The 13,522-nt window shown below is 44.9% G+C and overlaps 1 protein-coding gene across 2 annotated transcripts in view; it reads left to right on the top strand.

Annotated features, from left to right (window-relative positions):
• The window catches only part of NOTCH1 (notch receptor 1), a 60,890-nt gene that overhangs the window by 25,093 nt on the left and 22,275 nt on the right, over positions 1 to 13,522 (top strand). For both annotated transcript variants that reach the window (XM_075578901.1, XM_075578902.1), the window contains 8 exons: positions 2,411 to 2,676; positions 3,338 to 3,676; positions 8,224 to 8,346; positions 9,133 to 9,366; positions 9,808 to 9,963; positions 10,262 to 10,447; positions 10,654 to 10,767; positions 12,899 to 13,012. In XM_075578901.1, coding sequence (XP_075435016.1) covers positions 2,411 to 2,676; positions 3,338 to 3,676; positions 8,224 to 8,346; positions 9,133 to 9,366; positions 9,808 to 9,963; positions 10,262 to 10,447; positions 10,654 to 10,767; positions 12,899 to 13,012 — 1,532 coding nt within the window. The remainder of the gene's footprint in view (positions 1 to 2,410; positions 2,677 to 3,337; positions 3,677 to 8,223; positions 8,347 to 9,132; positions 9,367 to 9,807; positions 9,964 to 10,261; positions 10,448 to 10,653; positions 10,768 to 12,898; positions 13,013 to 13,522) is intronic.

Here is a 13,522-nt window from a genome sequence, read left to right as displayed (position 1 = left end):
TTCCTTACCCTCACCCCTTACTAAACCTTGCTAAAGCCTCTCCAAAACCCTCCTCATAGATCCAATTGACACCACTGTCCCCACTGTCAGACCCATCACCATACCACCGACTAGATTAAATCCAGAGACCTTACCCCCAACCCATGTCCACCAACCAAACAAGCTCTTAAATGCTCCCAACCCATAGCCCGATCCATAATGTTCCCTCCCCTGCCCACCAACCACACGCGTTTTACTAACTAATGTACAGCGCTCTGGATAAGGGCGCTATATAAATGTTATTATAAATAAATAAATAAATATTAGGAACAATTGATTTGTATTAAGAAAATTCTCCCTGTTCTCTTGTGTAAGTAATAATGTCCTCTCCAACGAGGGCTGGGAAGCCTTGTCCAAATGTTAAACTATTTCGTACTCCCTTTGACCACTTGCAGTTAATGATGGTTAACAGCCATGCGAGCTAATGCCTTCCTAGTTCTTTTATTATGGTGGCACAGAAGTAAAACTGTTTGGGCACTGCTGCCCTAGCATATGTGTCATGAATATATACAGGCATACCCTGGTTTAAGGACATTCACTTTAAGTACACTCGCAAGTAAGGACATATCGCCCAATAGGCAAACGGCAGCTCACGCATGCGCCTGTCACATCCTGAACAGCAATACCGGCTCCCTACCTGTACCGAAGCTGTGCGCAAGCGGGGACACTATAGAGCCTGTTACAAATGCGTTATTTACATCAGTTATGCACATATAGGACAATTGCAGTACTGTACATGCATCGATAAGTAGGAAAAAGGGAGTGCTTCACTTTAAGTACATTTTCATTTTACATACATGCTCCGGTCCCATTGCGTACGTTTAATGTGGGGTATGCCTGTATATAATATGGGTGTGGGTTTTACTACAGCATGTTTTTCTTGGAGCTGTTCAGGTCACAAGTAGGCTGTGCCTCATTAATTGTCTAGGAGGGAGGTTACCTCGATGTTTATTTAGTTTTTGCTCTGTTGACTTTTGGGTTTGGGAAGATTTGGAAGCAATGATCCCAATCGGTGATCCCCAAACATCATTTATTAGTCTGTCCTGCAGGGCCTGTGGAGGCATGCATACTCCTTGAGAGCTCCTTTTAATCTCTAATTTATGGCAATGCTTTGCTAAGGAAAGTGTTGGAGACAGGTGGTAATTTCTGGATATGGGATCTCTATGCAGCTTGCTTCCCCTGGGCTGCTGTGCATGGATTTCCGGGATGTTACATTTAACCGTATTAAGGGGGATTTCTTGCTTGGAACTAGGCTATGGGATCGGCATTGACAGGTATGGGTTGTTTTTTTGCACATTATTATGCAATTTTCAGTGGAGCTCCAAAGAGGGTAGCTGTCGCTTGCCCCCTATTCAATATGTTGTGAAGCCATTATCTCCTGGTTGGAGAAGATTTAAGGCCCATTTAATTGGGTGAACACTTTCCTAACAAGAAACAGCTTAACTTCACATTGCACTACGGCCGCTGTCACACGTCCTGCACACAGATATTGCTGGTTGAGCACCAGTAAGGCTGCGTCGACGCTAGCGCTGAGCGGGCGGCGCTTGCGGTGGCGACTTGCATATATAGATATATGCAAGTCCCCGCTCACGCGGCGCTCGTGCGCGGGCACACACGTTCACCCGCGATCGGCTCTTAGGTAAATAAAAAACCTATATTTACCCGCACGCTCAACTACCCGCAATCCCCCCCCCCCCCCGCGTGCGCGTACAAGCAGGACACCCGGCACTCATGCTTGGAGCGCTCTCCAAGCATGAGTGCGCTCAGCGCTAGCGGGGACTCAGCCTAATAAGGATAATGCCCGTTTCAGTTGTAAGCAAAAGAGGGTGAGGTTATGGGAGCATCTGCTGCATAGGTAGAAGTCCAACTTTTAACTGATCATTAGCTAACCTTTGACTTGCTGTGACCCCATTATATTGTTTTGAACACCGTCTCTCTCGACCAGTATCCCATGTCCCCTATAGGTGCTCCATACAAACTTGAAAGCGTCCTGCACAGGAAGCTAATTCTCACGGGATAGTGGTAAGAGGAAGTGGTTTTTAGTAAGAAGTTGCCTTATATTTAAAATTATATAAAAATAATGGTGTTTCTAATGAGCTACCAGAGACACTGATACCAACGTCATTCATTTATTTTCGTTACCAGTTTTATATGAGCGTTATTGAATTTAACTATTGATCAACTGGTGGGCGCCATCGCAACTGAATCATAGAAATGGGAGTTCCCTTCAGGAGACGTTTGTGTAGCACGGTCTTGAATACAGTTCCTCTCCCCTCCCCCCCCCCTCCAAACCCCGGTAAAATAAGAAATGAGTTCGATAAACGGCAGACGCTGTTGCTATAACATCGCTGGTCTGCTTTTTGTTTCACAGATGCAGCAATTCCTACGTGGGAGAAAGGTGCCAGTTCCCCAACCCCTGCCTCCGATCTCAGTGTATGAACTCTGGAACGTGCCAGGCACAGATCCGAGGGAACGCCGTTGATTTCATCTGCAAGTGCCCCCTGGGATTCACGGACAAGGTGTGCCTAACTCCCGTGGACAACGCTTGTGTGAACAACCCCTGCCGGAACGGAGGAACGTGTGAGCTTCTCAGTAGCCTGACTGACCACAGGTGCCGGTGCCCCCCGGGCTGGACAGGTACAGCCGGTTCTCTTAACATTTGGTTTCTGTGGGATTTGTAGACTGGATACATTAACGTGACCACTTTCACTGGGCTTAAACCTAAATCTAAGTCAGCGCGATACATTTTCGTTACATTCAAACTTTTAAACCTTTTGTGCTAAAGTGTGCCCAGTTTATTTAAAATAATAATTTTTTTTAAAAATGTAAAAAAAAACCCGGAGATCAGCCTTTCCTCTCACTGCGACTCGCATTTTGCTCGGATCCGAACCTTCGTTCCAAACTTCGACTCGTGGCGTTTGAATAACAATTTGACGTTTGTGACGTTCCGATTTCAAACCAGAGAACCTGCCCATCTTATAGAAACTACTGACAGGGATATGTTTGATAGGTTAAAAGGTGTATGTATGTATTTTTTTTTAATTTATTTTTTAGTGGATGTTCAATGTTTTAAAACCGTTTTTTAATATTCAACGTTTCCTTTATTTTTAATTACAAATGATACTCTACTAGTTTTTAATTTTCTCATAAACAATATGCAGAGAGCATGTTACTTCAATGCGTTGCCCTATTAGCCTTATGCCATGTTTATATACTATAACTTATGTTGAATGGGTGTAAAAAGTTAGTTTTTCTTCGCTTGCAATGGTTATATCGGTTCTTTTCATGTAATTGCTAGGTGAATCCTGCCAGCAGGCCGATCCATGTGCCTCCAACCCATGTGGCAATGGTGGAAAGTGTGTGCCGTTTGACGCCCAGTATGTCTGCAAGTGCCCGTCGGGTTTCCATGGTTCCACCTGCCGGCAGGACATCAATGAATGTACCCAGAACCCCTTCACCTGCAAGAATGGGGGCACGTGCACCAATGAGTTTGGATCTTATCAGTGCCAGTGCAGGAACAAGTTCACGGGAAGGAACTGTGAGGTCCCGTATGTACCCTGCAACCCCTCGCCTTGCCAGAACGGAGGGACCTGTCGCCAGACCGATGACACCTCCTATGACTGCACGTGCCTTCCAGGTACTCATCTGCTCTAGTATAGTGGTTAAAGCCCTGGAACTTTGTTATATACTGTACAGTATGTATGTATGTGTGTGAAGATGGCAATTTTGTCTTTGGAAAACCTTATTACACATCCTGACGTTGAACTCTTGAGATTGCGTACGTTGCAACAGGAAGCTTTGTGTTTATTACAATAACCGGTATTACATGAGCCTTAACCACAATAGTAGGATGTGTCCGGTCACTTTGAACTTATGCCCTTTGAAAAAGGTGTGATTATAAAAAATCAGAATACTGCTCTTTATAACATCCAGGAACACTAAATCTGCAGATTGTGTAAAAAACAAAGTTGCCTGATTATAATGTTTCTGATTTCTGCGTTTTATAGCTTTTGGTTAATACATTATCTTTGAGGTATTAATACTTGATGGCTAAAGATCCTTGCCTCTGCATCTTCTGCTAGTATGTTGACATTTGACCCTAATATTTTGTATCTAAAGAACTCTCCCGCCTAAAACCTCTCACTCACTGCCCCACACCTCTGGAATGTGCTTCCCTTCAATATCCGACTGGCACCCTCTCTCCACCTTTAGGACCCGTCTAAAAACACACGTCTTCAGCGAAGTATAAGTGCGTCTGCAAGGGGTCAGTGCATATGAGATGTATAGTAATCAGCCAGCGGAGCGCTGGCTGATTACTATACATCTCATATGCACTGACCCCTTGCAGACGCACTTACCAGAACACCCTCTTACTGTCTCTGTACGTTCTTCCTACTTACCACTTAGATTGTAAGCTCTTCAGGCAGGGACTCCCCTTCCTATTGTTACTGTACTGTCCGAAGCTCTTATTCCCATTATGTGTTATATTATTATGTCCCGTGTATCACTGCTGTGAAGCATGTAATAAATACAAATATACATACATGCATGCATGGAACAGAGGGGGCTTTTTTTAGGGATTGTAATTCACCTGTGCAGCCTCTATTTGGTATATAAATAGGCTTTTTTTTATACCATTTAATAAAACCAATAAAGCCATGCTTGAATGTGTAAAATTGGTATTTTTTTTCTCTAGTATACATTGCTCATGTGCTGTAGTTTCAATTCGTGTTCCTAAATATTTGAAACCCATGTGTAGCTTTTAGTAGTTATATATTTCTTTTGTTGGTTACGTATTAGGCAAAATATAACCCCATTTCCTTGCTGCTTTGGCAAAAGCACCGTGATGATTACATTTTTTATTTAAACACCCACTCTGTGCGCAGAAATTGGTCCCTCTTCATTTAAATGCCGAATAGCAAGATCGTGACTTGGAGCCACACAGGAAGCTTTGAGTTGTCACAAAACGGAAGCATCTCTTCCCCTTACCCAAGAGACCACGCAAAGAAAAGTGCGCTGTAAAGCATCTAGTTCTAGTAATATTAGATTCTTCCACTGACTGCTTGTATGTATCGATGTCTTTATTTATATAGCACCATTAATGTACATAGCGCTTCACAGCAGCAATACACGTGACAATCATATAAATAACAATACAAATAACAGATCATGGGAATTACTGCTTCAGACATAAAAGTAACATTTAGGAAGAGGAGTCCCTGCCCCGAAGAGCTTACAATCTAATTACTTCTACGTTGTAAGGCTGCACTGACTTTTTTCACCTTAACCCAGGGGGGGGGGCAGCTCTGTCTGCAAGGGCCACCAACAGCTCAGGGGTTCAGGATATCCCTGCGTCAGCGCAGGTGGCTCAATAATAGGACACACACAGCACACTGATTGAGCCACCTGTGCTGAAGCAGGGATATCCCGAACACCTGAGCTGTTGGTGACCCTGCAATACTGGAGTTGGGGGTTAAAATGAAGGGTACAAGATGATAGAAATTCTGTGACACTTTTGGCCCGTACTCATTAAAGGGCGCTAAGGTTTTGCATATCTTAACTCCCATTCATTTTTATAGGAGCTGAGGGTGTGCTTAATGCATTAATATAGTGAATATGGGCCTTCCAATTGCACAAGTAGAAACTGCCACCTCCTAGTGCTGGGATGCACATCCATGGCATCGTTTCCAAAGTAATTGAATCCGCAATGTGCTTTGGGGGGGTCAGGAGGTATGTTGGCAAAGAGTAAAATGTCTACGGTCAGAGGTAAGATAATGGCTCTGCGGCATCTTGTAGTGAGGACTTTACAGCCTAGTTATACTCCGATTTTGTGTGCACTTCCTCAGTCCCGTCCCATCATCATCATCGTGTCTCCCACTTCAGATCCTTGCGTCCGGGCGTGATTAAACTGGGCAAACATTAACCTTTTGCTGATACTTTGAAGCCTAACGCCACAGCAGCTCCGCGCTTTTTATGAGTTTGTCTAGCAGGTGCCGGCTGCATCACACGCCGCGCAGCCTCTTTTATCAAAACGCACGCTGGAGAAGATCAAAGACCAGCTCACTTTGAGCTGCCAAGTGTGGTTAAAGGCGTCTTCCACTGGGGAGGTGGTTCTTAACACGAACTCCGGCTTATGCGTAGGGACGGCTTGTTTGCTTGAAAGATTAGGTCTCGTTACCAGGCTGCGGGCCTGGTGGCTTCTCACTTGAGATGTTCTCTGGGCTCATACATTTTTGCTGACACACGTTTCTGGAACGGGTGTTTTTCTTACCTTGATGGTGGCTGCTGAGATGCAGTTAGATCCCGTTCCTAAGGTAAATGAACTAAGAGTTGTGTGCCAGTGCGCACACAGCGGTTAATAGAAGCACTCGCAGAAAGACTTGTTCTCTGTTGTTGCATAAATACCTGCAGGTCATATTCCACCCATGTGAGGAGCCTACAGGTAGGAGGACAACTGGCAGATCAGGTAAGTAGGCTCCCCCATCACCTGGCAGCTTAGATTAATAGGCTGGTAAACTGCACTGTATTTACAGTAAACACGTGAGTTGAACCCATAACACGGAGGGGGCGGGCAGTTACATTGTTCACCTGCAGGATTGAGAACCAGCCACTCCCATGCTGCCAGACGGACATACAAAGAAAACCCCAGCTCGCACCTTGAAGAGCCTCAATAGGTCAAAAGTTGTTTGCTGTATAAATCCTGGCTTTATCAGATAAAGGTTTTGGATACTGCGCTGCCTGAATAGGGCATGAGGGGCGCTGGGGGTTTGCAGAGTAGACGGATACAGCCGGCCATTAATAATTGCATAGAAGGTAACATAAGTTACATGGTTCTTGGTTTTTAAAGATGCATTCCCTCTTGTGTTAAGAAACTCATATATTTTATTTATTTTTTTTTTTAAATGTTTTACCAGGAAGCAATACATTGAGAGATACCTCTCGTTTTCAAGTATGTCCTGGGCACAGAGTTATGATGACAAATACATGGCTTATTGTCGAGGCACAGGGTAGCCAGTTATCTTGAGATGCAGAACGCCTGTGCTTTATAAAGAGGAAGTGTTTTAAAAACAAAAATTACATCTGTCTGGTGTCCTTTAGTGGAGCAAAGGATGGCGTGTGTGTGTGTGTGCGCGCGTGTGTGTGTGTGCGTGTGTGTGCGCGCGTGTAGTCTGTCAGCTGACGCAGAATAAAGGCATCCTTTTGTGTCTCTCTCTACTTATAAAAGCTGTGTGTGTGTGTGTGTGTGTGTGTGTGTGTGTGTGTGTGTGTGTGTGTGTGTGTGTGTGTGTGTGTGTGTGTGTGTGTGTGTGTGTGTGTGTGTGTGTGTGTGTGTGAAGCAGTAGGCGAATGTTTAATTAGTAACTTGCCACATGTTGGGCATGTGGACGAGCTCCCAGCAAGCTGTCGGGCGGCAGTATCAGAGGAATGTTTTTCTTCTTGTTATCAGAATTAGGTTTTACAACCGGTTTCAGTGCTACAATGCTACTCTGCACCTCCTTTTTATTACCAAGGAATGCCACGCCCCATCTAGAGTTCATACAGCAAATAATCCCGGCACTGGTTTATATTGCTCTCTAACAAGCTGCGTCTAATGTAACTGATTCAGGCTGAGCAGTTTGCCATCCTTTGTTTGCTGTGAAAACAGTAGGATAAATACTTTGTATTATGTATACTAAAACTTGAACACAGGTAATTTAATGGCAGCAGTTACAAATCGAGCTCCAGTAATTCAAGCATCAAGGCAGGTCCCAGGCATAGCCATGTAACCAGATCATCTGGAGGAACAAAACAGTTGCAAGAATCATTTAGGCATTAGCAAGAGCGGTGCCTAAGTAATTGGTATGCATTCTATTAACCTGTTTGGTTCACGTGAAGCCTGGAACAATATAACGTGTGAAAGGTTTTGTTCCAGCGATCAAATGGCACCAGATTTTATTACAGATAACTAGTCCTCTGCTGCCAGCAAATCATGGTGTGGCTTGCAGCCGAAGGGTTAATAATTCTGGTTGTGGAGCAACACTCTTAAGGCTACAAAGTGGTTCTTTTTCTGGTGATCCATGCATTCAGTGGAAAGTGGGGTTATCCTTCCTTCCAGGGGTGACTTTGTAACGTATGATCTTGTCTTTGCAGCAGTGACGAGGTCATTTGGTTAATATTGTTGTTGTGTTTTTTATATTTTAATAGGCTTTTCTGGTCAGAACTGCGAGGAAAACATTGACGATTGTCCAGGCAACAACTGCAGGAACGGGGGAACCTGTGTGGATGGAGTAAACACCTACAACTGCCAGTGTCCTCCTGACTGGACAGGTACATGTTAGAATGACTAGAAAGAGTGGAGCGGGAAGTGATAATGGGATGTTGTTCAGTTTAATCCCGTTCTGCTCCAGTGCCCAAATAAAACAGTGTATTTTTTATAGTTTATCAGCCTACCACATCATATACTGTACCATACACCAAGTATGCACTGCGGAAGTCAGCAGTCTGATCACAGTGTTACATATGGACTTTTTACATGGGTTTTCACCGAAGCTTTAACCTGCTGCACTGATCCTTTATATTCCTCTTACCTTCTTCGTTTTCAACTGGTTCCCAGTCATGCGAAACGAAAACAAGTTTGTGTAATGAGATGCCAAGGGCTCGAGTAAACTAAAATGTTTCCTCACTTACGGAGAGTAAAGCGTCAGCGTTTATTTTTACCAGTAGCGATATGTCCCGGGCGGCCATATTTTTTTAATGCACTTGGAAAGCTGGAGGTCAAGAAGACGAGCACATTCCCTTATTCTTCCAGTTAACACCTTTATAAATGTGCGTGCTTTATAACACATTGCAAAAAGTGACACAATGTGCTCGTTTGCATGTCATTTCCCAGAATCCCTGGCTGCAGTGGAAGCACTGTATGCTAAGCGATGATGGGGAGAGACAGGGCTGCAGACCTGTCTGAGACATGCAAATGGGATTTTTATTTACGCACACATATAGATCTCTAAACTCCTATTTATTGAGGGAACATCTCATCAGCTTGCTACATTTATTAATAAGCACTAAACTCAATAACCCTGGAACTTCCCCGTCCTCCGTCTTCCCCTCTTGCAGGTCAGTACTGTACTGAGGATGTCGATGAATGTCAGCTGATGCCAAATGCTTGTCAGAATGGCGGGACGTGCCACAATACCCATGGCGGATACAACTGCGTCTGTGTTAACGGCTGGACGGGAGAGGACTGCAGTGAGAACATTGATGACTGTGCCAATGCCGCTTGTAACAATGGTGCCACCTGCCACGATCGTGTGGCCTCTTTCTTCTGCGAGTGTCCACATGGTCGCACAGGTAAGATTATTTTCTCTTTCATCCACAGACTCCACCAATACACACAGTTTGACTACGCTGAACCACAGTCATTCCAGAATAAGTCACACTTGCCTATCATCTACATTTCTTCAGGTCCAATAAGGCTTTATACTCCATTAATAAACCCCTTTGCATCTCCCTTTACTAGTCGCTTAATAGTAGAAACAATAGTCAACTTCGCTACTGTCATTATCGGTATTAGGGTCCTTTTTATGTAATACAAATTGTAATGTAATACACAGTGAACCACAATAGTTTGCTCGCAGACGGCTTCACCAAGTAGGCCCCGATGTAATCCTCTCCCCGGGTTGCATGGTTTAATTTACCATTCAGTAGCGGGCATTCATACATGCCTTTCTGTTGGCATGTATAACAAGTAGTAATTGCAGCTCTAGTAATGTCGTGTGTGTGCTCTCACAGGGCTGCTTTGCCATCTTGATGACGCCTGCATCAGCAACCCCTGCAATGAAGGCTCCAACTGTGATACCAACCCTGTCAACGGGAAGGCCATCTGCACCTGTCCGTCCGGATATACCGGGCCAGCCTGCAATAATGACGTGGACGAGTGTTCTTTGGGTGAGCTTGGGTCTTTAGAGGTTTTAACTGTAGTAAATGAATAGGCACTGAAAACACAAGAGATGGGAGGTACAATGGCATGGAACCAAAGGGTTCTCCGTCTACTAGGCACATGTCATGGGGCAAGTTTGCTGGGAAGTTGTAATGAAAAGCAGTACCATGGGGCATAGCTGCATTCATCTTTCAAAACCCCCATGTGTCTCATTTTGTAGATCTATTTTGGAGGTCTGATGATGATGCCAAATGTAATTGGTGGCTAGGTGGTGCGTCGAGTTTAAAAGCAGATATGTGCTTTCAGGTGCCAACCCATGCGAGCATGCTGGGAGATGTATAAACACCCTGGGGTCCTTCCAGTGCCATTGTCTGCAAGGATACGCAGGACCCCGCTGTGAGATCGACGTGAATGAATGTCTCTCCAACCCATGCCAGAATGATGCCACGTGCCTGGACCAGATAGGAGAATTCCAGTGTATATGTATGCCAGGTCAGTAGCACTCGTGTTACCACCGAGGTTACGTTTTTCAACACCGGAGCTCGTGTTCTGAAGGTGTAACGTTGGCAGTCAAGATAACGTAACTACGGGTGGCAAACTTTATGCATATCAGGTCATCCACGTCGGTATTGCATGTGTGTCTGTGAACTAATATGAATCTCCCCTTGCAAACCCTGTGTTGTGTTTTAATGTTTTAGGTTATGAAGGCCTTTACTGCCAACGCAATACAGATGAGTGTGCCAGCAGCCCCTGCTTGCACAACGGCAAGTGCGTTGATAAAATCAACGAGTTCCACTGCGAGTGCCCTACAGGTAAGAAGAGAGATCAATAGCGCCTGCTCCGACTATCAGCCTTTGTACTGCAGACAAGGTTACAACTAATCCCCACCCAAAGGCAGTTTTAGATGGATGGCTTGGAGTGCAATAGGGAAATCTCTCCAAGGAGTGGAGCTAAGACTGTTGTTATGTGGGGGCTTCGGCTTTGCGAGCCACATTTTCAACATGTATTGTAGTCCGTTGGTTCTTTTATTTGCAGTGCGTCTCTGGCAGCGGCGGTCTCTTGCATTGGTTTCGTCTTATTTAAATGTATATACTGCGAAGTTTAACTGGGCGTCATTGCGAATCCAACTTTAAAAAGGAAGATTTGAATACTGACTACATGCATCCACATATCCTTCTAGCCACGGCTGATAAGCATTTAGTTGGAATGTACCCCGATCTTATCACTTATCTCCTGTATTTTACATGAAGGGAGTCTGATGATCTAGCTCCACCAATTGTCTCACTTTGTGTTTTGTACATCGGCTTTGTACAAAATTCCCTGCCTTGAAAGCGCCTCCAGCACGTCAGAGGTTAACTCAATATGCAGATTTAGAATGAAGTGCTTAAAACGTAAGGAAAATGCCATGCCAGTTATCCTAGCAATGTTTGCACAAACGAACGAGCCAGCCAGACCTTCTTTTATGAAGGGCGGCATAGCATTAGATCAGGGAAACTCCAGTCCTCAAGGGCCACCTACAGGTCAGGTTTTCAGGATATCCCTGCTTCAGCACAGGTGGCTCAATCAGTGGCTCAGTCGAAGCCTATGTACACATAACATAAAGTGAGACAATTGGTGTAAAATACCATTCGGAGATAAGTGACGAACATCTGGTTGGGCTGTACCCCTATCTTATCAGCAGTGGCTAGAAGGATACATGGACGCGTGCCGCCAGTATTCAAATCTTTCTTTTTAAGTTGGATTTGCAATGGCGCCCAGTTAAACTTCCCAGTATATATAACATTTAAATAAGACAAAACCAATGCAAGAGACCGCCGCTGCCAGAGACGTACTGTAAATAAAAGAACCAACTGACTGTGGGACTGATTGAGCCACCTGTGCTGAAGCAGGGACTTATTGAGAAGCTGGGATATCCTGACAACCTGACCTGTTGGTGGCCCTTGGGGACTGCAGTTGCCCACCCCTGCATCAGATAGTAATCTTTGGGATGCGTATATTGCGCTGGACTTCAAGCTGCAGTGCCCTGCGTATACACCCATTTTACAGGGGAACTCGTTTAGGGGCGGCAGAAGTTATCCATGTAGCTCAATTCTTTGGGAAAAGGGGGTTTAACTCTTTCCTGACCACTAAACTGAAAGAATGAGAGGAGAGACCCTGAGACTCTGGAGATTGAATGAAGTGTCAAAGCCAGAGGTTAAAGCCAGGCGGCTAATCTCTGAAAAGAAGTGTTCAAGGTCTGCAGAATGTACTCCGCTGGAGATGTAAATAAGACGTTCTGAATGCATGGCCAGGGCCTCCATTCCCTTTCATTCCCCAGTGTACGCCATAGCCATGGAAACCTGGAACACGTTCATAAAAGGCTGGGGTTTTGTCGAATAAATGGTACGCTTCAGCCCCCTTGTCCGTTTGGGCCCAGGAATACCCGATTTCATAAAGGAACCTTCCTTTTGAGAAATCGTTCACTACAGGCGTGAGTTCCACACGGTTCAATGAGAGGCAAAAACTTTACAACGCTGTCGTTTTTAGGGTGACTTTTGGCAGGGCAGCATGGTTATAAGTGCAGAGATTGGAAGGCACAGTGTGTTTTGGGAATAAGCTGATGGGTGGAGGTGTTTTAGAAATAAAGTGATGAAGGTTACATTGGCTTTTATAGCTTTAGAGTGGTTAACAGGCTACAGTAATACTAGACCAGGCCGGGTGTTTCCATGCATTGCTAGACATATATAGCTTTATTTTGGACATGGTATCCGATGCCTGTCCTTAGAAGCCTCACTGTGGTCAGGTATTGAGTTCTTCGCCCTTTTTTTATAGAAGGGGTGGGAGTGTGAGATGCAAAGTTTAGGATCCCATTGGAATACTGTATATAAAGACATTGGAATACTGCATATAAAGACATTGGGGTTTTTTTTTTTTCTCCAACGTCTGACTTGTTTTCATCTCTAGGTTTCAATGGTCACCTGTGCCAGTATGATATTGACGAGTGCGCCAGCACTCCGTGCAAGAACGGCGCCAAATGTGTGGATGGGCCGAACACCTACAGCTGTGACTGCACCGAAGGTAACGAGGCTGCGTCACTTTCTGTTGCTATTCAGTATGTTTCCATACAGAATCCTAAATCAGGCACCTGTCTGTGTCTGTTGCTTAACCGACAAGAATGACAACTTGTAACTACTTTTGGAAACTTGCTTTCTGCCGCGTACGAACCCTTTTTGTTGCCACCTTCACTGCCATGAAAGTGCAGCGCACCGCAGGCGTCTCTGTGATGGGCTGTCACTGCACAGTGTAGGAGATTTCTGCCAGCAAAACTATCCCACCGGAAAACAGTCTGTGCAAAAGCAGAGGCCTTCAGCCTCAGTGCCCCAGCAGCCGGCTTCCCGTGTACAACTCGGGGCGAAGGTGTTGCCAGGACTGGCACTTTAAAATAATACAAAAGAAAATCCCTTTGTCCGTTTTCCCTCTCTTGTGCTTTGAGCTTTTAAATACACAGACAAGAAAAGACGCGGGAAAGTGTGGGGGCAGCCTTGGAAAAAAATTGCCAGCGCCTTTTGGTTGCAGAGAGTGAAATGC

This window comes from Ascaphus truei, chromosome 21 (genome assembly GCF_040206685.1).
Source record: "Ascaphus truei isolate aAscTru1 chromosome 21, aAscTru1.hap1, whole genome shotgun sequence".
Classification (NCBI taxonomy): domain Eukaryota; kingdom Metazoa; phylum Chordata; class Amphibia; order Anura; family Ascaphidae; genus Ascaphus; species Ascaphus truei.
Note: the sequence above shows the minus strand (reverse complement) of the source record. Positions and strands in the feature narration are given on the sequence as shown.